This window comes from Poromitra crassiceps (genome assembly GCF_964638095.1).
Source record: "Poromitra crassiceps genome assembly, chromosome: 3".
Classification (NCBI taxonomy): Eukaryota; Metazoa; Chordata; class Actinopteri; order Beryciformes; family Melamphaidae; genus Poromitra; species Poromitra crassiceps.
The window spans coordinates 70,096,152-70,113,953 of record NC_139625.1 but is presented as its reverse complement, the minus strand read 5'-3'; the positions used below and the strand labels follow the sequence as shown (position 1 = coordinate 70,113,953).

The window sequence follows — 17,802 nt, the reverse complement described above, 5'->3', positions numbered from 1 at the left end:
GACATGCTGTATTTCAACATTGTATTACAATATTTACTTTACAGTTTAATACTGTTGTCTTTTTCACTGGTCTTTCTGCCTGCTTGCTTGGCTTTCTTCTTTGTCTGTATAAGCCATGAAAGTGAAATCTCATCTTTGTGGTGTTAAATCATTTCAGCAAAAAATTAGAAAATGGCACATGCATTACATTACGATTGACACTACATTGTTAATCAGTTAATATATGTTTGATCAATCAAATTCTTAACCAATTAATTGATTGTTGATTAATCATTAACATCCCTAGTCAATTTGTCAATAAAAATGTCAGTAAACTATTTTTTCTCTTGTCAGGGGGATTTTGGTGCACCAGATATTCCAAAGTCCATGGCCTGGTGTGAAAACTCCATATGTGTTGGTTTCAAGCGAGACTATTACCTCATCCGGGTAACACAGGATAACACTGTATTTACATTCAACTCTACTCAACTACAAGTTAATGAAGCATAAAGTCATCCGGGTAACACAGGATAACACTGTATTTACATTCAGCTCTACTCAACTACAAGTTAATGAAGCATAAAGTCATCCGGGTAACACAGGATAACACTGCATTTACATTCAGCTCTACTCAACTACAAGTTAATGAAGCATAAAGTCATCCGGGTAACAGGATAACACTGTATTTACATTCAGCTCTACTCAACTACAAGTTAATGAAGCATAAAGTCATCCGGATAACACTATTTACATTCAGCTCTACTCAACTACAAGTTAATGAAGCATGAAGTCATCTCTTAAAACACGTATTAGAGGCAAACGTTCCTCTATAACCTTGTTTTCAGTTTATGCATGGTAGTGTTAATGCTGTATTGCCTAAAACACTTTGTAACTGACTATACTGTTATTAAGAGGATTCTGTCATTTCCTGACCCACCCGTACCATCTCTCCCCGTCACCTAGATGGATGGTCGTGGCTCCATCAAAGAGCTCTTCCCTACAGGAAAGCAGTTGGAGCCCCTGGTTGCCCCGCTGGCTGATGGAAAGGTGGCTGTTGGGCAGGATGACCTAACCGTGGTGCTCAATGAAGAGGGTGTTTGCACCCAGAAGTGTGCGCTGAACTGGACAGACATTCCCATAGCCATGGGTAAGAAAGAGGCAATGAAATTATATTTAGTTATTTGTTTCTCCTCATAGAAAATGTACATGTAGGCTACGTTCACACTGCAGGCCTTAATGCTTAATTCAAATCACTGTTCATATGTCGTTGTTTTTTATGACTACAGTATAATCTGTTCCAGGATGGAACCCATATCTGATACCAATATGAACTGATAGCGATGTCAAAAAGACACATGTCAGCAGAGTAACAACAACAACAAAATTAACGCTTTTCCCCACTCCCTATGTGGAGTAGTCTTCTAGATAACATTGAAGGGTGTTGTGCCAAAATCTATGTCCCCATGCGCTCATGGTGTGTATTTGCCTAGATTTAACGCCAGATATCAATATAACAAAATCACTTCAATTTGTTTGTGTTGTTTTCCTATCAGTGGTTTTAAAAACATTTACCTGCATTGAAAATAATTAAAGTAACCTACCTAGTTGCCTCATAAAGAACAGAGATCAGGCTCAAAGCACAAACATCTATTGATTCTACACGCAAACTGGCAGGCTATAACTTAGTCTCCTTAACATATTAAGAGTGTGTCCACCATGATCATTTCCTTGTACAGTAGCAAAACAACAACACACACTGAGGACACAACGCCAAGGGAAATAGGTTTTTAGGGGATTACAAATTTGGCACAACATGCGGCACTGGGGAGATTTGTGAACTAGTACATGCCTCCTCCGATACATGAGCAATCGCCAGCCGCTTCTTTTCACCTGACAGCGAGGATTTCTACAGCAGGACGTTGCACATGGGAGGATCACGCAATTCCCCCCTGTTCGGGAGGAACAGGCGCCCCAATCGACCAGAAGGCTCTTAAAACAGACACGTTGCTCACGCAATTTTAAAATGCTTCCACCTGCCCGTCTGTACTTCAAGCAGGAAAAACTTGGTCAAAGCGCAAACTCAGGGAAAATAATGAGCGATGATGTCCCAGATGTCCCGCCTAAATCCGCTTGTATTTCTCCAATCACCTGCATCAGTTCGAACTTCCTCCGGTCTGAAGCGTTTTTTTTTTCACCAACTTCCTTTGACCAGGCTCTGTGGGAGTTTCAAGTTTATTAATTTAGGGGAAAAAACCTTGAGATGAATCATCTCGTTTTCAAGGGGGTCCTAACATGCAAAAACAAGATTCAAGGAAGTTACAATCAGAAGAGACAAGACAAACAAGACAAAAGAGACAAATGAAGTACAGACTGTATATGCTGCATTTGAAGAATGTAGAAGAGACGGTCTGGCTTGACTAATCGACCAAAGGAGGCGCAGCGCTAGTGCAGCGACCAGGACACATACCCTTCAGCCCTTTTCCTACCCGCAGACATGGCCAACTGTGCCTACATCAGGGATGATATACTGTATATCAGGGATGGGCAACTTAGATGATAGAGAGGGCCACACAAAACATGCCTCGCTGCCAGAGGGCCAGATTGTGATGGTGCACTTCCACCAGTAGCCTACTGTAACACCATCACTCCCAATTATAGCTACTAATTTGATGAAAAGGACTGGTAATCAAAGTTTATTATACCAACATTTATATTTTTCATATTCAAATTTAGTAATTCTTCCATTCAGATGACACCAGAAACTTTGCTCTAGCTTTAAAACAGCCCACTACAGCAATTTGATGGGGTACGTGATATTACCGTAATCAATTAGTAATGTTGCATGTGCAATGTGCATCCTGGATATAGTTTGTTACAATAGCGTTAGCTCAAGTGCTAACGTTAAACAGTATGTGGATGGATAATGCTAACGCCATTAGCGCCATGTTCTGGGTTGTACAGTAAAATTAAAACAGATTTTGGTTTTGAGTCTAACCTAACCTGACCAAAAAAGTCTGCCTTGTAAAAAAAAAAAGAAAAAGGAAATTGACCCAGGGGCCACACTGAGTGAGGTTGGGGGCCGCATGTGGCCCGCGGGCTGCCAGTGGCCCACCCCTGGCCTATATGGACGCCCAACATGGGAGCTTGAACCTGCGACCCTCATGTCGGTAGGCACTAGGCAGGGAATATACCGCTGCACTACCCGGACCCCCGACACGGCATTCACTTCTTGTCACACTGATTCAGCAGGTCTTAACGGTAATTAGACGTTTATGTTTTCTCGTGTTCAGACATAGGTTTATAGATGTTTGTTATTTAACTTGACAGTTTCGACGAGTCACTCTCGTCTTCTTCAGAAGCAGTCGCACTGACAGCTGGGTATGACGTGTCAACCAGTTGCTTTTCAGCAACTGGCGGTGTGCCCAGCTAGAACTTAACGGTAATTGGTTACTGAAACAATAAATTTGAGCATAGGTTGAGGCCACGTCTCGTCATAGATGTCTGGGAATGCCCACAAAATGTTAACGGCTGGCGCGCGAGTGGGGTAAAACCGCCCATATATCTCATGGGCTGTCTCACCAATAGACGGTGCTGCGGCTCTAAACTACAGGTTTTTGGCGTTCTAGAGCAGAACACAAGACGTCTGCTCAGATGTGTGTTTACTGCGGTGGTTAAATCCCCGATTGTGTCTGCCTGGGCTGGGCTATCAGCTAAATTCTAACTTTGCTGCATGGATAGAACGAGGGAATTTACCTCACCCTGACCCCGCCCCCAGGCTAACCCAGCATCTATTGTGGGTGTTCCTAGAGCCTGTATGGGCGTTCCCAGACATGCGGACTGTCTCTATACTACATAGATTTGGCCTCAATACTACCACTGCTTATTATCAGTAGTTGTCATCCAGCTGCTGTCCTGTTCTCTTCTTCAGTCTTTCCTTCCCTTGAGTTTCACATGACACATTTTTTCCCACTCTGGCGCTGTAGTCCACGTGGAGTCAGCTGAGCAAACAAGCCAACATCAGCCTTTTCATCTCATGACTAAGACACCACAGGACATGTCTGGCTTAGTAAGGAACTTTTGACAAAAGTAAATAAGTAAATAAGCTGTCACATTATTTTTTTTAAAGCTCTTCTTTCTATTGCCATTGGAATGCAGAAAGACCCGTATTGAAGAGGAAATGAAGTCTCGAAGCAGGAGTTTGAAACAGCTTGCAATTTCCTCGTTTTGATACAGTCGGCTTTCGTGTGCGTCAGGAGAGGACTGAACTAACTGATCCACAATCACATCCCGGCCACGGCTGGGGCAAGCAGCCTGGGCTTCTCCCCTCTGGGCGTCGTCTGTCCCATATCCAGATTCCCAAACCAATCCTGTCCAGATAGCTGGCTCCAGCTGGATTTTCTGCCTTTGTCACCTCAAGGTTTCCACTGTGCAATCGCCACAAAGGCTCCTCATGTTCTCAAGACAGAGACAAGACAGTGTCTTGGGTGGACACCAAAACTGGAAACGAGCTAATGTCCCCCTCTGAAAAATCAATTGACTTAAACTAAGATTATAAGAAGCCCATAAGACCCTTTATCTTCTTGAGGTATTATGAACTAGAAAATATAAATGAAAGAGCCTTATGTACGTATTAATAACAATAAACCTGGATTATTGACATTTGCGCACATCTGGACACTTTTATATCTATTCCATCTTATTCTATTCTAATACCTTATTATTCTATTTTAATACCTTATTCTATTTACATACACTGTTTACATTGTTTCCCCTAGTTAACTATGTTGCACTATTGTTGTTGTTATCTCCGCCAGGAGATTATGAGATTGTCGCTGTCAGTACGTGCGTCTATCTGTGCGTGTGTTCTGTGTGTTTCTGTGTGTTCCTTGTGTGTTCCTCCCGTATCTCGAGAACCGTTGGTCGGATCGACTTCAAACTTTGGGAGTGTACTAAGGCAGGGGTGTTGTCTACGTGCTACGCAGGTATACGCAGTATACACACTGCGAAATGACTCAGATTTGCGTATGCGCACTGGGAAATGCGCTATGATACGTATCGTTTTCAATTTCCATTCATAAAATTCACCCTGTGCGCTCTGTGTGTTACCCTATGTTCACACACAGCACCCAAGCATTGCCTTTACCCACGCTTTTAAATAGGCGTCCTTTTTAGTCAATGAGGCTGTGTACACAGGGCGCCTCAACGTGAACCTTCCGTGTACCCACGCCTCGCCTGCTGCGCCGATTTTTACGTGAGTTCTATTTTCAAGCCGACAAGGCGCGTGAAGGCAGACTTTTTCTGTCAAGCCAGGAAAGAAAAACGCGACAATATCCGTGGGAAATGGCAAAGTCAACTGAATTTCAAAATAAAATGGTGTTACAGCTTGAGCAGAGAGAGAGAGAGAGAGAGAGAGAGAGAGATCACGTGGGGCTTTCTCCCCGTCGGCAAACAAATCTTCAGGAGACAGAATAGCGACCGAAGAAGCAAGATGAAGCTGATGGCTGAAGCTATTCTGTAAATTTGGGGAGGAACAGCAACAAAAAATGGGTCGAATCTCCGCCCACTTCCGGCCGAAACCACCCTCTGAAAAAAGGTAGACTACACCACTGTACTAAGGAGTACGTGACGGAGTACAGTGACCTGTTTTTGTCCAATTCGGCATAGCGCCACCTACTGGCAATGTGTGTGCGTGCATGTGTTCCTTGTGTGTTCCTCCCGGATCTCCAGAACCATTGGTCGGATCTACTTCAAACTTCGGGAGTGTACTAAGGAGTAGGTGACGGAGTACAGTGACCTGTTTTCGTGCAATTCGGCATAGCGCCACCTACTGGCAACACAGTGGGTGTGTTCCTTGTGTGTTCCTCCCAGATCTCCAGAACCGTTGGTCGGATCTACTTCAAACTTTAGGAGTGTACTAAGGAGTACGTGACGGAGAACAGCGACCTGTTTTCGTTTTTTCAATTTGGCATAGCGCCACCTACTGGCAACACAAAAAGTGGTTTATCTTGAGAACCACTTGCCCGATCAACTTCAAACGGGGAGTGCGCTTAGGGGGACGCAACGGAGTGCAGGGAGCTGAATTCCATGCAATTCAGCATAGCGCCACCTACATCAGTAAGGGGGCGTCTGGGTAGTGTCGAGGTAAAAGCACTCGCCTTCCGGCTCAGACGTTCCTACAGACACAATTGGCCATGTCTGCGGGTGGGAAGCCAGAGGCGGCAATGCAACATAAAGGATGCCAACTGCCGTAAAACAGCACAGAAGAAGAAGAAGTGACATCTTCAGTGATGTTACTCGACCAATGTGGTTTTTGGTTAACTCGGGCGATTGTGAAATCACTGATGATGTCATAGACATTGTGACATCATTGTGATGTCATCAATGATTGAGTGTTGATGTCATAGGCATTGTGACACCATCAGGCTTGAACCCCTGGTATTGCCGCTTGCGGCTGGCTATATTTGGGTTTGTTTTTCCAAATGTTCTGGAAATAAAGAAAGACAACCTTTTCCCCAATTCACAGTTTACATGTTTTCAGTATGTACAAAATTTGGTTATCAAAGAAACTTGTTTTTATGCAGATCATATAGACATGGGTAAATAACTGTTATCATATGATGTTAATATCGGTTATCGGTAGCGGCCAGAATTTGCATATCTCTGCATGCCTGCCTAGCAATATCTCTAAAATATAGAGGATCCATTCTGGAAAAGTGTTAGCATTTGTCACCCAAGTTACCTACTGTCCCTCAAAAAGTACTGTTTGACTTTTGTCCCATCGATCATTTTGCAAGACACACAATGTTTGGTGACAGGTAGAAGAGATGCAGAAGGTGACATGCAGAATTTGACACTGGTCTGTTGTTCTCTAATGTTCTCAGAGCACCAGCCTCCCTACATCATAGCGGTGCTCCCGCGGTACGTGGAGATCCGCACGTTTGAGCCCAGACTGCTGGTGCAGAGTGTGGAGCTGCAGAGGCCGCGCTTCATCACCTCAGCAGGGTAAGGCGGACCATCTTGTGTTGTCTCATTAAATGATAGGATCTCTGTAAATCTGTGCTTGTACAGTAGCTATTATCAACAACACACATTGCATAGCCCCTATGAGCTGCTTTCTCTCTGTGTGTCTGTGAATATTTATGAATATATCATGTATGTGTGTGTGTATATCATATCTATATCTATATCTATATATATACTGTATGTGTACACACACACACACACACACACACACACATATACCGTATATATATATATATATATATTTAAGATGGCATCTCACAGTCCTATGCCAGTCTGATGAGGAGCTTGACGCTCGAAACGTCACTTATTTTGGGGTGTTAAAATAATAACACTGAAACTGGAGCCCATGCAGTGTGCGAGCGTTTTATTCATTTTTTCACTGCTTGTTCACCTTTGAGCTCGGCACCTGCCCAATCTGGATTCTGGATGTGCGCGTTTTCTCCTTGATATTGATTACTGGTAAAGCCATCCTTTAAGTGGAATTAAAAACTGAAACGGAATTGAAAGGAAACTGGAAGATTTACGGTAAGTTGTGTGTTGTGTGTTGACCATCTGGTGACTTGGTGCAGTCAAAACAACCTGGTGTTAAATGCTCAAAAAACAATGGAGATGATTGTGGATTACAAGAGGAACAAAGCCCCACCTTCCCCCATCACCCTGGGTGACTCCCCAGTCAACACTGTGGAGTCCTTCCGCTTCCTGGGGACCATCATCAGCCAGGACCTAAAATGGGAGCTGAACATCAGAGCTCTCACCAAGAAGGCACAGCAGAGGATGTGCTTTGTGCGGCAGCTGAAGAAATTCAAAGTGCCAAAGGCCACGATGGTGCACTTCTACACCTCCATCATTGAGTCCATCCTCACCTCCTCCATCACCGTCTGGTATGCTGCTGCCACTCTCAAAGACATCAACAGACTTCAGCGCATCATCCGCTGCGCTGAGAAGATAATCGGATGCAACCTGCCATCCCTCCAGGACCTGCATGCAGCCAGGACACTGAAGCGGTCTCGCAAGATCATTTCTGACCCCTCCCACCCTGGTCACAAACTCTTTAAGACACTCCCCCATGGCAAGAGACTGAGGTCTGCCAAGACCAGAACCACCCGCCACAAGACCAGCTTCTTCACAACCGCCATCAGCCTCACCAACAAGGCCCGGAAACCCCTTCCGCCAAGGACCTCACCAACATCCCCCCCCCCACACACACACACACACAAACTCACTACCTCCTCCTAAACTCAACTGAAGTTGAGTTTAAAAAGTTAAAAGTTAAAACTGGAACTCATATCTAATTTAATGCCTGTTTAACTGGGACTGTAAATTCATGTAAATTCCCTGCACATTTAATGCCCATTTAACTTAGCCTGTAAATTTCATGTACATTCAATGTAAACTCTTATTTAACTCCGACTGTAAATTCATGTAAATCCACTGGCTATTTAACGTCTATTTAACTCAGTCTGTAAATCTCATGTAAATTCAACGTAAATTCACATTTATCATCCACAGAACACTTCACCACTCATGTACATATTGTATATACAGTATTTACTCGATTTGATTGCACTTGCAACTTTGTGATTGTCTTTAGTTATCTTCCTACTTCTTATCTCTGTATATTGATGTGACCACTATGCTGCATACAGACACTAAGACAAATTCCTCTATGTAACTTGCATACTGTGCCAATAAAAGTGATTCTGATTCTGATTCTGACATATAAGCCCATTCAGTTCTCTCTAGAAGATATGGGGAAAAGAACAGGCTGCAGCAGCAGCACTAGTGGAGGATAGTTGCAGGATAAATGTTGAATGGGGGACTTTTCTGATGGCTACCACTGGAGTGCCATCAAATCCTACAGTATATCATCCTATAGTATATACAGTGTATCATCCTAAAAAACAACATGTCATCTATCTGCCTCTTTCATCAACTCTCCTAGTTTCCATTTCCCAGGACTGATCATGTCTGGAATTCCTGCATGCTAGCAATGCTAGTTTCAATCTCTGTTCTGACTTTTTCTCTCTCATCTATCACAGGCCAAATATTGTGTATGTTGCCAGCAACCACTTTGTATGGCGCCTGGTGCCAGTGTCGATAGCCAGCCAGATCCGCCAGCTTCTTCAGGACAAGCAGTTTGAGCTGGCTCTTCAACTGGCGGTGAGCAGCAATGCCACTCCCTTCCGAAGCCAAATGGACCTCACTATCAAACCTGCTTATTAAATCCCTGATGATTCAATTTGTGTTTTAGCTCAGGCGAAGGGCCATAAAAAACACTTATCTTGATGAGGTACAGTCGCTGCATTTAAACGGTAAAGCGCTCACGGCTTTGTACTCCATGATCTTGTGCAATCCATCCTTCCAGAGGCATTTCCAAGAAAGAAGGTGTCCATGCATGTGGTTGTTGACACTCCTGGAAGCCGCATTCTGATGAGCTGGAGTAAACTGGAGAGATTTTGTTGTAGTGTGATTAATTCAGGGTCTTTTTTCCCGCCAGAAGAGGTTGGATGATTCAGACGGTGATAAGAAGCAGCAGATGCATCACATTCAGAATCTCTATGCCTTCAATCTGTTCTGCCAGAAGAGGTTTGATGACTCCATGCAGGTGTTCGCCAAACTAGGCACAGGTAGGGCGCCGCTTACACTGTCAAATTTGCAAAACAGAGCCAGACCTGGGTCAAGTAGTACTTGCAAATAATACTAAATTTATTTGCTTTGAATTTTTGAAAGCAAATATTTTGGGTTGTTGATAACTTAATTGAGGTCAGTGTGTCTAACCCCACCCATCTTTGCTCTAATCATTTATATTTGTGTAGGGCAGCCTAACTGAATTGAATCTATTTATGATTTTTGTGCTGTTCACTCTTTCCCTCTGTTTTCCTGAGTGGCAAACTGAGAAATCTGTTGCTTACTTGAGCTATTCATTCACATCTAATTTACATATGAAATGATGTAATACCTCATGTCTAATGTCTATAGGAACATTGTATTTCAAACTGATTACTGACTTTTTATTGCACTATTGAGCCGTTGACTCCAGGTCTGGTCAACTGATTGTTTTTCTGTATGGCATACAATATTTTGTGTCTTATTATAAACCCTGTCTGCAAACCAAATTTCCCTTACAATCAAGGACAATAATGTTTTGAATTGAATTGTTTTGAATACTCTGTAACTGTGTACCCCATAAACAGATCCTAAGCAAACTCAGTATCATACATGTAATAAACTGCAATAAATATTCCCCTCCTGGCTCCTATTCTGCAGATCCCACGCATGTGATTGGCCTGTACCCGGACCTGCTGCCCTCAGACTACCGCAAGCAGCTGCAGTACCCCAACCCCCTGCCCACTCTGTCTGGGGCAGAGCTGGAGAAGGCCCATCTTGCTCTTATTGATTACCTCACACAGGTGTGTGTGTGTGTGTGTGTGTGTGTGTGTGTGTGTGTGATGATAGAAAATATCTTCATAAGTCCCTTCTTTGTGATACATCTCTCTTCTCATCTTCTGCTTTATTAGTTTTGAGATGTGTGTATAGGAGGCAAGAGTGTGTGTGTGTGTGTGTGTGTGTGTGTGTGTGTGTGGCAGGCAGGCAGGCAGGCAGGCAGTGGGGCATTTTGTCAGAGCTCATTGTGAAGGATGTAGATTTTGAATTAGGCCTTCATTATTCCTAACAAGTCTAATAATACAAACATCCAAAGGGTGAAGTTTGAAGAAGCAAGTGTAAATCAATGAAAATATAGTAATACAAATGTATCGACGTGTGTGATTTTCTGTGCAGTTCTGTGAAATGTACTAAAGGAAAATGTCTGAACTGCTGTTTTTCTTTTGGCCCAGAAACGCAGCCACCTTGTGAAGCAGCTGAATGACTCTGACCCTTCGACCACATCTCCGCTCATGGAGGGCATAGTTACTATTAGGAGCCGCAAGAAACTCCTGCAGATCATTGACACCACCCTGCTGAAATGCTACCTGCACGTAAGGCCAAGGATATCTTCCTTCTCTCTAAAGCATGGCTGACCAATTTGGGGCCTGCGGGCCAGGTTTGGCCCACACTCCGTTTGTTTTGGCCAGCCAAGGATTTGAAAAAACAAACACACAAAAATCTGTGCCTGATATTACCTGATATATTAATATTATCTGATAATATTACCATCTTCCAAAGGCTGTGGCGTGCTCATTTTTAAGGGTAGCATGATGATCTTTATACCATATGAAACTAGAAGACCTAGCTTGTTGGCAAGGGTGGTAAAATGATGATGCAATATTAGGGTAAAATTTGGCGAGGAGAAAAATCTGTCTTCTATGGGTAGGGTTAGGGCTACACACCTTCAGTTGCATGCATTTTCTGTCAGGTGTCTTTCCCTTTTAAATATGGCTGTTTTTTTTACCATCTACTCTTTCTTTTTTTTCAATATTTTATTTTACGTTTTCAGAACATTAAAAAAAAAAAAACAGGAAAAAAGAAGGAAAAAAAACATATACTGTACATACATTCAACATTACAATGCTACAAGTGGTGCTACCAGTCATGTAAAATGCTGTCTGCTTACAAAACAATAAAAATAAATAAATACTGTGCAAGGGATCCACTACAAGTGGTCCAAAAGAAAGTCACTTATTGTTTTTAGCCTGATCAAAATAGATCAGATAACAAAAAATGTCCTCAATGAATTGGTCCTCTGGAACCTGAGTCTCTCCATACGTATAATTGAGACCAGGTCTGTCAGCCACAGCTGAAAATAAGGTGGAGAGGAGGACTTCCATTCCTTCAGAATTAGTTTCTTGGCAACAGTCATCCCCTGTGTCAGAGATTGCTGCCCGGCCGTTGGGAGGAGCAAAGAAGATGGCGAGTATTTTGTAGGCCTTAGAATACCAGTCAAATATTTTAGCCCAGAATCCTGATAGTGAAGGGCAAAACCAAAAAGCATGGGACAGTGTGCCCTCCGACACCCGACACCAATCACATAGTAGTGAGACAGAAGGATATATCTTGTGTAACCTATGCTTGGAGTAATGAAGACGGTGAGCAACTTTAAATTTGATCAGTTGATGTCTACTATTAACTGAGCAGAGCTGGACCACAGACAGACTCCTGTCCCATATGATTTCAGACAGATCAACACCAAGTTCCTCCTGCCACGCCTCTCTGATCCTCTCAGTGGGGGCCTTAATGCAATCGTCGAACAAACACACAAACCTAGAAATAAGATGCCTGGAGTTGGGAGGGCTTAACAAAACCTAAAAAAAGCATGTTCATCTGGGAGAACTTCAAAATTGTGAATCTTGGATTGGACATAATGTCTAGCTTGTATATATCTATAAAGATGCGTTTGGGGCAACTCAAATTCTCGCTTCAGAAGATCAAAGGATGCAAATTGGTATACAATATACAGGTCACTGATGGAGACCAGCCCCTTTTCACTCCAGGCATGACAAATTCTATCTAACCATGAGGGCAAAAAAGAATGATTAAAACAGATTGGTGTGTGAACAGAAACATCTGGTACATTCAAAACTTTCTTAACCTGATTCAGAATTCTGACAGAGTTTTTCACAACAAAACTCAAACCTTTCAAAGTCCCAGGCTCCTCTAGCTTAGAAAACAGCATGGCTGGCAAGGAGGACCTGGCGATAGAGCCAGCCTCCTTTTTTAGCCACAGGGGGGCCCCGGAAGTTAAATTGCCCTTGTCGCCAAAACATCAGAGCTCTAACATTGGCAGCCCAGTAATAGCGCCTAAACACTGGTAAGGCCAGCCCCCCTGCAGACTTAGGTTTTTGCAGGTAAATTTTAGAAATTCTATGGTTCTTATAATTCCAAATATAGGACAGAATTATGGAGTCCAGCTCTTTGAAGAAAGCCGATGTAAGAAAAATGGGGAGGTTTTGACACAAATAAAGGAACCTGGGAAGTGAAACCATCTTAATTAATTGAGTTTATACGACCAATCATGGACAAAGGGAGGATTTTCCAGCTTTCTATACATTGTTTGAGTTTTGAAACAAAATCCCTAAAATTCAACTTAAATACTAGCTTAGGATCTCTGGGTATGGTCAAGCCAAGATAGGTGAGGCAGCCCTTTGCTAATTTGAACGGGAGACTCTCCAGGAACCCAGGAGTAAAGAGATCAGAGAGAGGCATAAAGTCACTCTTTGTCCAATTAATTGTGTATCCAGACAGCTTACCGAAGGAGGTGATTAGTACTAGGAGAGGGGGGATAGATTTTTCTGAATTATGCAGGTATATTATAGAGAGGCAAAGTGACCGCCTATTTCCTTCTTCAGCACTGTACCAGAGATTTTCATCCGCCATTTATTTTCCTATACACATTTTGTAAAATGCGTATAAAAATAGTTTTACTGGTTCAAACCAAACTGTACAGATATATTTAGAAACAGGAGAGATTGCATAACATTTCACTGGGACCAAAACGTTAAAAGAAAATGGGGGTTTAAAGAAAATATTTTTTCAATGTCGTTTTTTTAAGTTTTGGTCCGAGTGAAATGTTCTATGATCTCTACCGATTATAGCGTTAGCTGAACCGTTTGGTTCAACGAAGTACAACTATTTTATATGCGAAAATAAATGGCGGATGAAAATCTCTGGTACAGTGCTGAAACAGGAAGTGACGTTCCACTTTGCCTCTCTATTACATCGTCGGCATACAAACTGATGCGCGTCTCGACACCTCCGACCTCAAGGCCTGCAAGTCTTGGATGACTACGTATTTTTAAGGCAAGGGGCTCGAGCGCGACGGCGAAGAGGGCCGGCGAGAGAGGGCAACCCTGCTGGACCGAGTAATGGAAACCTGGTTGACTTGTTGCCATTGGTTATAACTGTGCATGCAGGACTAGCATATATAAGCCCAGGATATGAATGAATCGCCAAACCCAAATCTGTGCAGTGACTCAAAAATACAAGGCCACTCAACCTGATCGAACGCCTTCTGTGCATCGAGTGATAAAATCGCGGCACCACTGGTCTTACTGTGATCTGCGTTTATGGTGTTAAGGAGACGTCTGACATTGGAGAAAGAAAACCTACTCGGGATAAACCCTGTCTGGTCAGGATGAATAATAGATGACAAATGTCTATTTAGCCGGGTAGCCAGCGTTTTAGTGATGACCTTTCTGTCAAAATTGGGTCTGTAGCTGGCCGGATCGGCTTCGTCCTTAATTTTTTTAAATGAGGGAGATGTTAGCTTCATACAATGTTTAGCAAAATGTTGTCCTTCACAGAGTTAGATGCCATTCTGAGGAGGAGTGGAGCAAGAATGTTGCAAAATTTCTTGTAAAATTCAGCACCAAATCCATCCGGGCCAGCTGCTTTGCCTGATGGGAATGATTTAATGGCAGAAGTTATTTCCTCCAATGTAAAATCAGAGTCTAAGTTCTCTCTGGCATCATCACTAAGTTTGGGCGTTTCAAGAAGGTCGAAAAAGTCATTCAAATCAGATTGGGCGGCATCACACTTAGATGAGTAGAGTTCACTGTAAAACTCTCTAAAACGGTCATTTATCTCCTTAGGGTTAGTCAGCAGGGTGCCACTTTTTAATTTAATGGAGAGGATTGATCTAGAAGCCTCGGCACCCTTGAGCTGCCCCGCCAGGAGCTTTACCATCCACTCTTACCTCCAGCTTGGTCACCATAGAGCATCCATACAGGCACAATTGGCTGTGTCTGGCTGTAGGCTATGTGTCCTGGTCGCTTCACTAGTGTGTCCTCTGATCCTCCCACATGCTACGTGCTGCTGTCAGGTGTAAAGAAGGGGTAGGAAGCATGTGCTAGTCTACAACTCTCCCCAGATGGCCAGAGAGAGTGGAGCAACGAGTAACTCATCTGTTCGCACTTGAATGCACAGACACATTGAGCCATGTGGAGATAATGGGGGAAAACATGGCTGTGGATTCACACACTTATGTCTCATGTTATGCTTGTTAATTTACATCCAAACCACATATATTTAGATTCTTTGTGAACCAAATCTAATTGTTTATATTTCATGATTTAGTTATGTCAGCTCTTACATATTTGGCACTCTTCACTCTCAATAGACTGCAAAATGTGTTTGGTAAGTTGGTAATTGCAACCAGGCATAGAAACTGGCAGCAACACAAGCTAGTTAGCTGTACCTCACACATATTCAGATGGGCCCTGTGTATCTACATGGACAACTCATGGAAACTCATGGAGAGATTTATTTGAGGTAAAAATTAGTGAGGTTAAAGGGGAATGTGAGATTGACTGCACTTGAGGTGTAGTGGCTGCAGTAATTCTACTGTTTGTGGTGGTAAAGATGGCTGGGAAACAACAACCTAAGGCAGTTAAATTTTGGACAGAGGAATCGAGGTTGACTTTTGGAAATGTGTGATTATGTATATGTACAGACCTAGGGTAATCTCCTCTCAAACCTTCCCCCATTCAGACCAACGTGGCCCTGGTGTCCCCCCTCCTGCGTCTGGAGAACAACCACTGCCACATCGAGGAGAGTGAGTACGTCCTGAAGAAGGCCCACAAGTACAGCGAGCTCATTATTCTCTATGAGAAGAAGGGCCTGCACCAAAAAGGTAAGGGTTTCACCTCCTGGAGAGAAGGCAAAGAGCAGTCAAGACAGTCTTGATGACAGAATTTCACTGGATAATGAAGATAGTCATGTCACACTACTCATTCATCTCCAGCTTTCCGATATGTCAGTCATTCTTAGTGAGATGTGAAATTGCCAGATGTTTTTTATGTGCTGCAAAGACATCAGCTTGCCTCATATGTTATGGTTTGGTACATTGATTCAAAGAGGAGCTTACAAATATGTAAGCGAGGTGCAGTGCTGTGTTAACCTTCCAAGGCAGCTGGAGTCGTGAGATCATGATCACGTGAGGAATCCATCTAATCTTGCCATGCAGCCAGATATGCATTTGACTCCACCTTCCAAGGAAGGAGGTGGTCCTAAGTGGTTGAAGTTAGCCCGTGATAGGCAGATCGTTCATCCAATCACCTGCCAAGTATTTTTTGAAAGTGCGTGCCCTTTTCCAAACAGTTTCCAAGGACGTGTTCCCAGATGGTTTTGTGTAACAAACCATCTGGCTGTGTCAGGTTAGTGCTGTGTAGCGTCTTTCCATAGACGACAGAATAAGGTGACACAGAAGGAACAGATGGATGCTGTTGTGCGACAGTGGAGTCAATTTGAAGAGATTTAAGACAATAAAGTCTGTCGACAACTGCTCCTGAAAGGCTTCTACAGGTCTCAGTGGACGGCCTCATGGTCATTTTGAAGTTTCCTGAAGATATTCCAAGAGGATGAGAGCCAAACGGAGAGAGAAGCAGGTTGGAAGGTGGGACATCTGCTGAGAGAGCTTTGGCAGCTGTTCCATGACTCAGCAGCCAGATGAGACAATTTCATTGAAATGACCGAGATGACAACATTTCCTCTGTGCGTCTGAGCACATTACATGATGTGTGGAAGACTTACTGTACCATTTGCTATAGAAATACTTCCAAGACACTCACGCTGCTGCTGAAACTAGGCCCACTTGACAAAGCAAAGCATGCTCCACTCAAACAGCTGGACACGTGCTCTGCCAGAAAACAAGCTTTGGAGAGAGGTATCTGAAAAGAAAAGAAATCCTGTAAATGTACCCGTCAGTGAGGTACGGGTACATGAGCTCTAGACCCTGTGACCATGGTAACAGAAGCTGAGAGTGCTACATCAAAGTCTGAGAAACTCTTGCAGGTTCTGCCCCCCAGTGACGTCCAAGTCTTTACTCCAGTATAAAGCATCCTTTGTGCATGTCGGTGTAAAACATGAAGCTGAGATGCAAGATGTGTTTACAGCTGGAGGGGTTGACGCATTTCTTTGCAGGATTTATCAGTATGGTGCACTGTGGATGAGAAGAAAAGAGGTCACAAACAAGAAAGGCAAATATCAAAGAAATACATAGCATTGAGACAAAAACAGGCAGAGGAAATGGCAGATGGGACAAAGAAAAAAATGTCAAATTGTTAGAGAAAAGGGGAGAACTGGCAGCTCTAGAAAAAGGAGGATGACCCTGTTGGAGTCAAGAGACTGAATTTTTAAATTGGCTATTCCCCCCCCCCCAATTTGAGCACTTCGGTGGAAGATGTATGCAGAATACAGCAGGCTACCTTTGAGTTTATTATGCAGAAAGTCTGTGGCCACAGACTCTGGGCTATTGTTCAGGCCTGTTTAGCCTAACATAATGCAGCAATTTGAATCTTCTTATTTATTTCATTATATTTCTTAATTTATTTTCCCAAACTATGGCCTGCTTTTATTTTTCCGAGCTTCTTGTTTTTCAGCATGTAATTCTTTCTGAATTTAACACTTTTTGGCATATTTGTCATATTGCAGAAAAGCGTTGAGAGAGAAGGAGGAAGAGAGAGATGCAGTAACTGTCATACCAGCTCTAGGTTGGATTTTGGATTATACTTTTTTTGTTTCAAGAGTGGGAACCCTGGATAAACCCAGATAAAAGAGAGAAGTAGGCTAAAATACAGATACAGTGAAAAATCACTATAATATAGTATTACAATAGGGAATTGGTGCCTCTGTGGTACTCTAGTTCGATAATATTGAGTCTTTTTTCTTTTCTCTCCCATTGGTTTCAATTGGGAAATTGATATTTTGGTGCAATAAATTGTATAATGTATTGATTTTCTGTATTTTGTATATACATGTACAGTACATATACCCACAAATGAAAATAGTGTTTTTCCACACTTCACTTTACTGGCTCTGACAAAAATAGATAAGAGTTAGATGGCCATTACACCCAAGTCTTAGTGC

General features: G+C 42.9%; 1 protein-coding gene across 1 annotated transcript in view; it reads left to right on the top strand.

Moving 5' to 3' along the window:
* vps39 (VPS39 subunit of HOPS complex) overlaps positions 1-17,802 on the top strand; it is a 49,675-nt gene that overhangs the window by 11,673 nt on the left and 20,200 nt on the right. The window contains exons 7-14 of the mRNA XM_083634362.1: positions 334-426; positions 943-1,126; positions 6,861-6,981; positions 9,042-9,162; positions 9,503-9,629; positions 10,270-10,412; positions 10,839-10,979; positions 15,427-15,568. Of these exons, the coding sequence (XP_083490488.1) occupies positions 334-426; positions 943-1,126; positions 6,861-6,981; positions 9,042-9,162; positions 9,503-9,629; positions 10,270-10,412; positions 10,839-10,979; positions 15,427-15,568 (1,072 nt within the window). The remainder of the gene's footprint in view (positions 1-333; positions 427-942; positions 1,127-6,860; positions 6,982-9,041; positions 9,163-9,502; positions 9,630-10,269; positions 10,413-10,838; positions 10,980-15,426; positions 15,569-17,802) is intronic.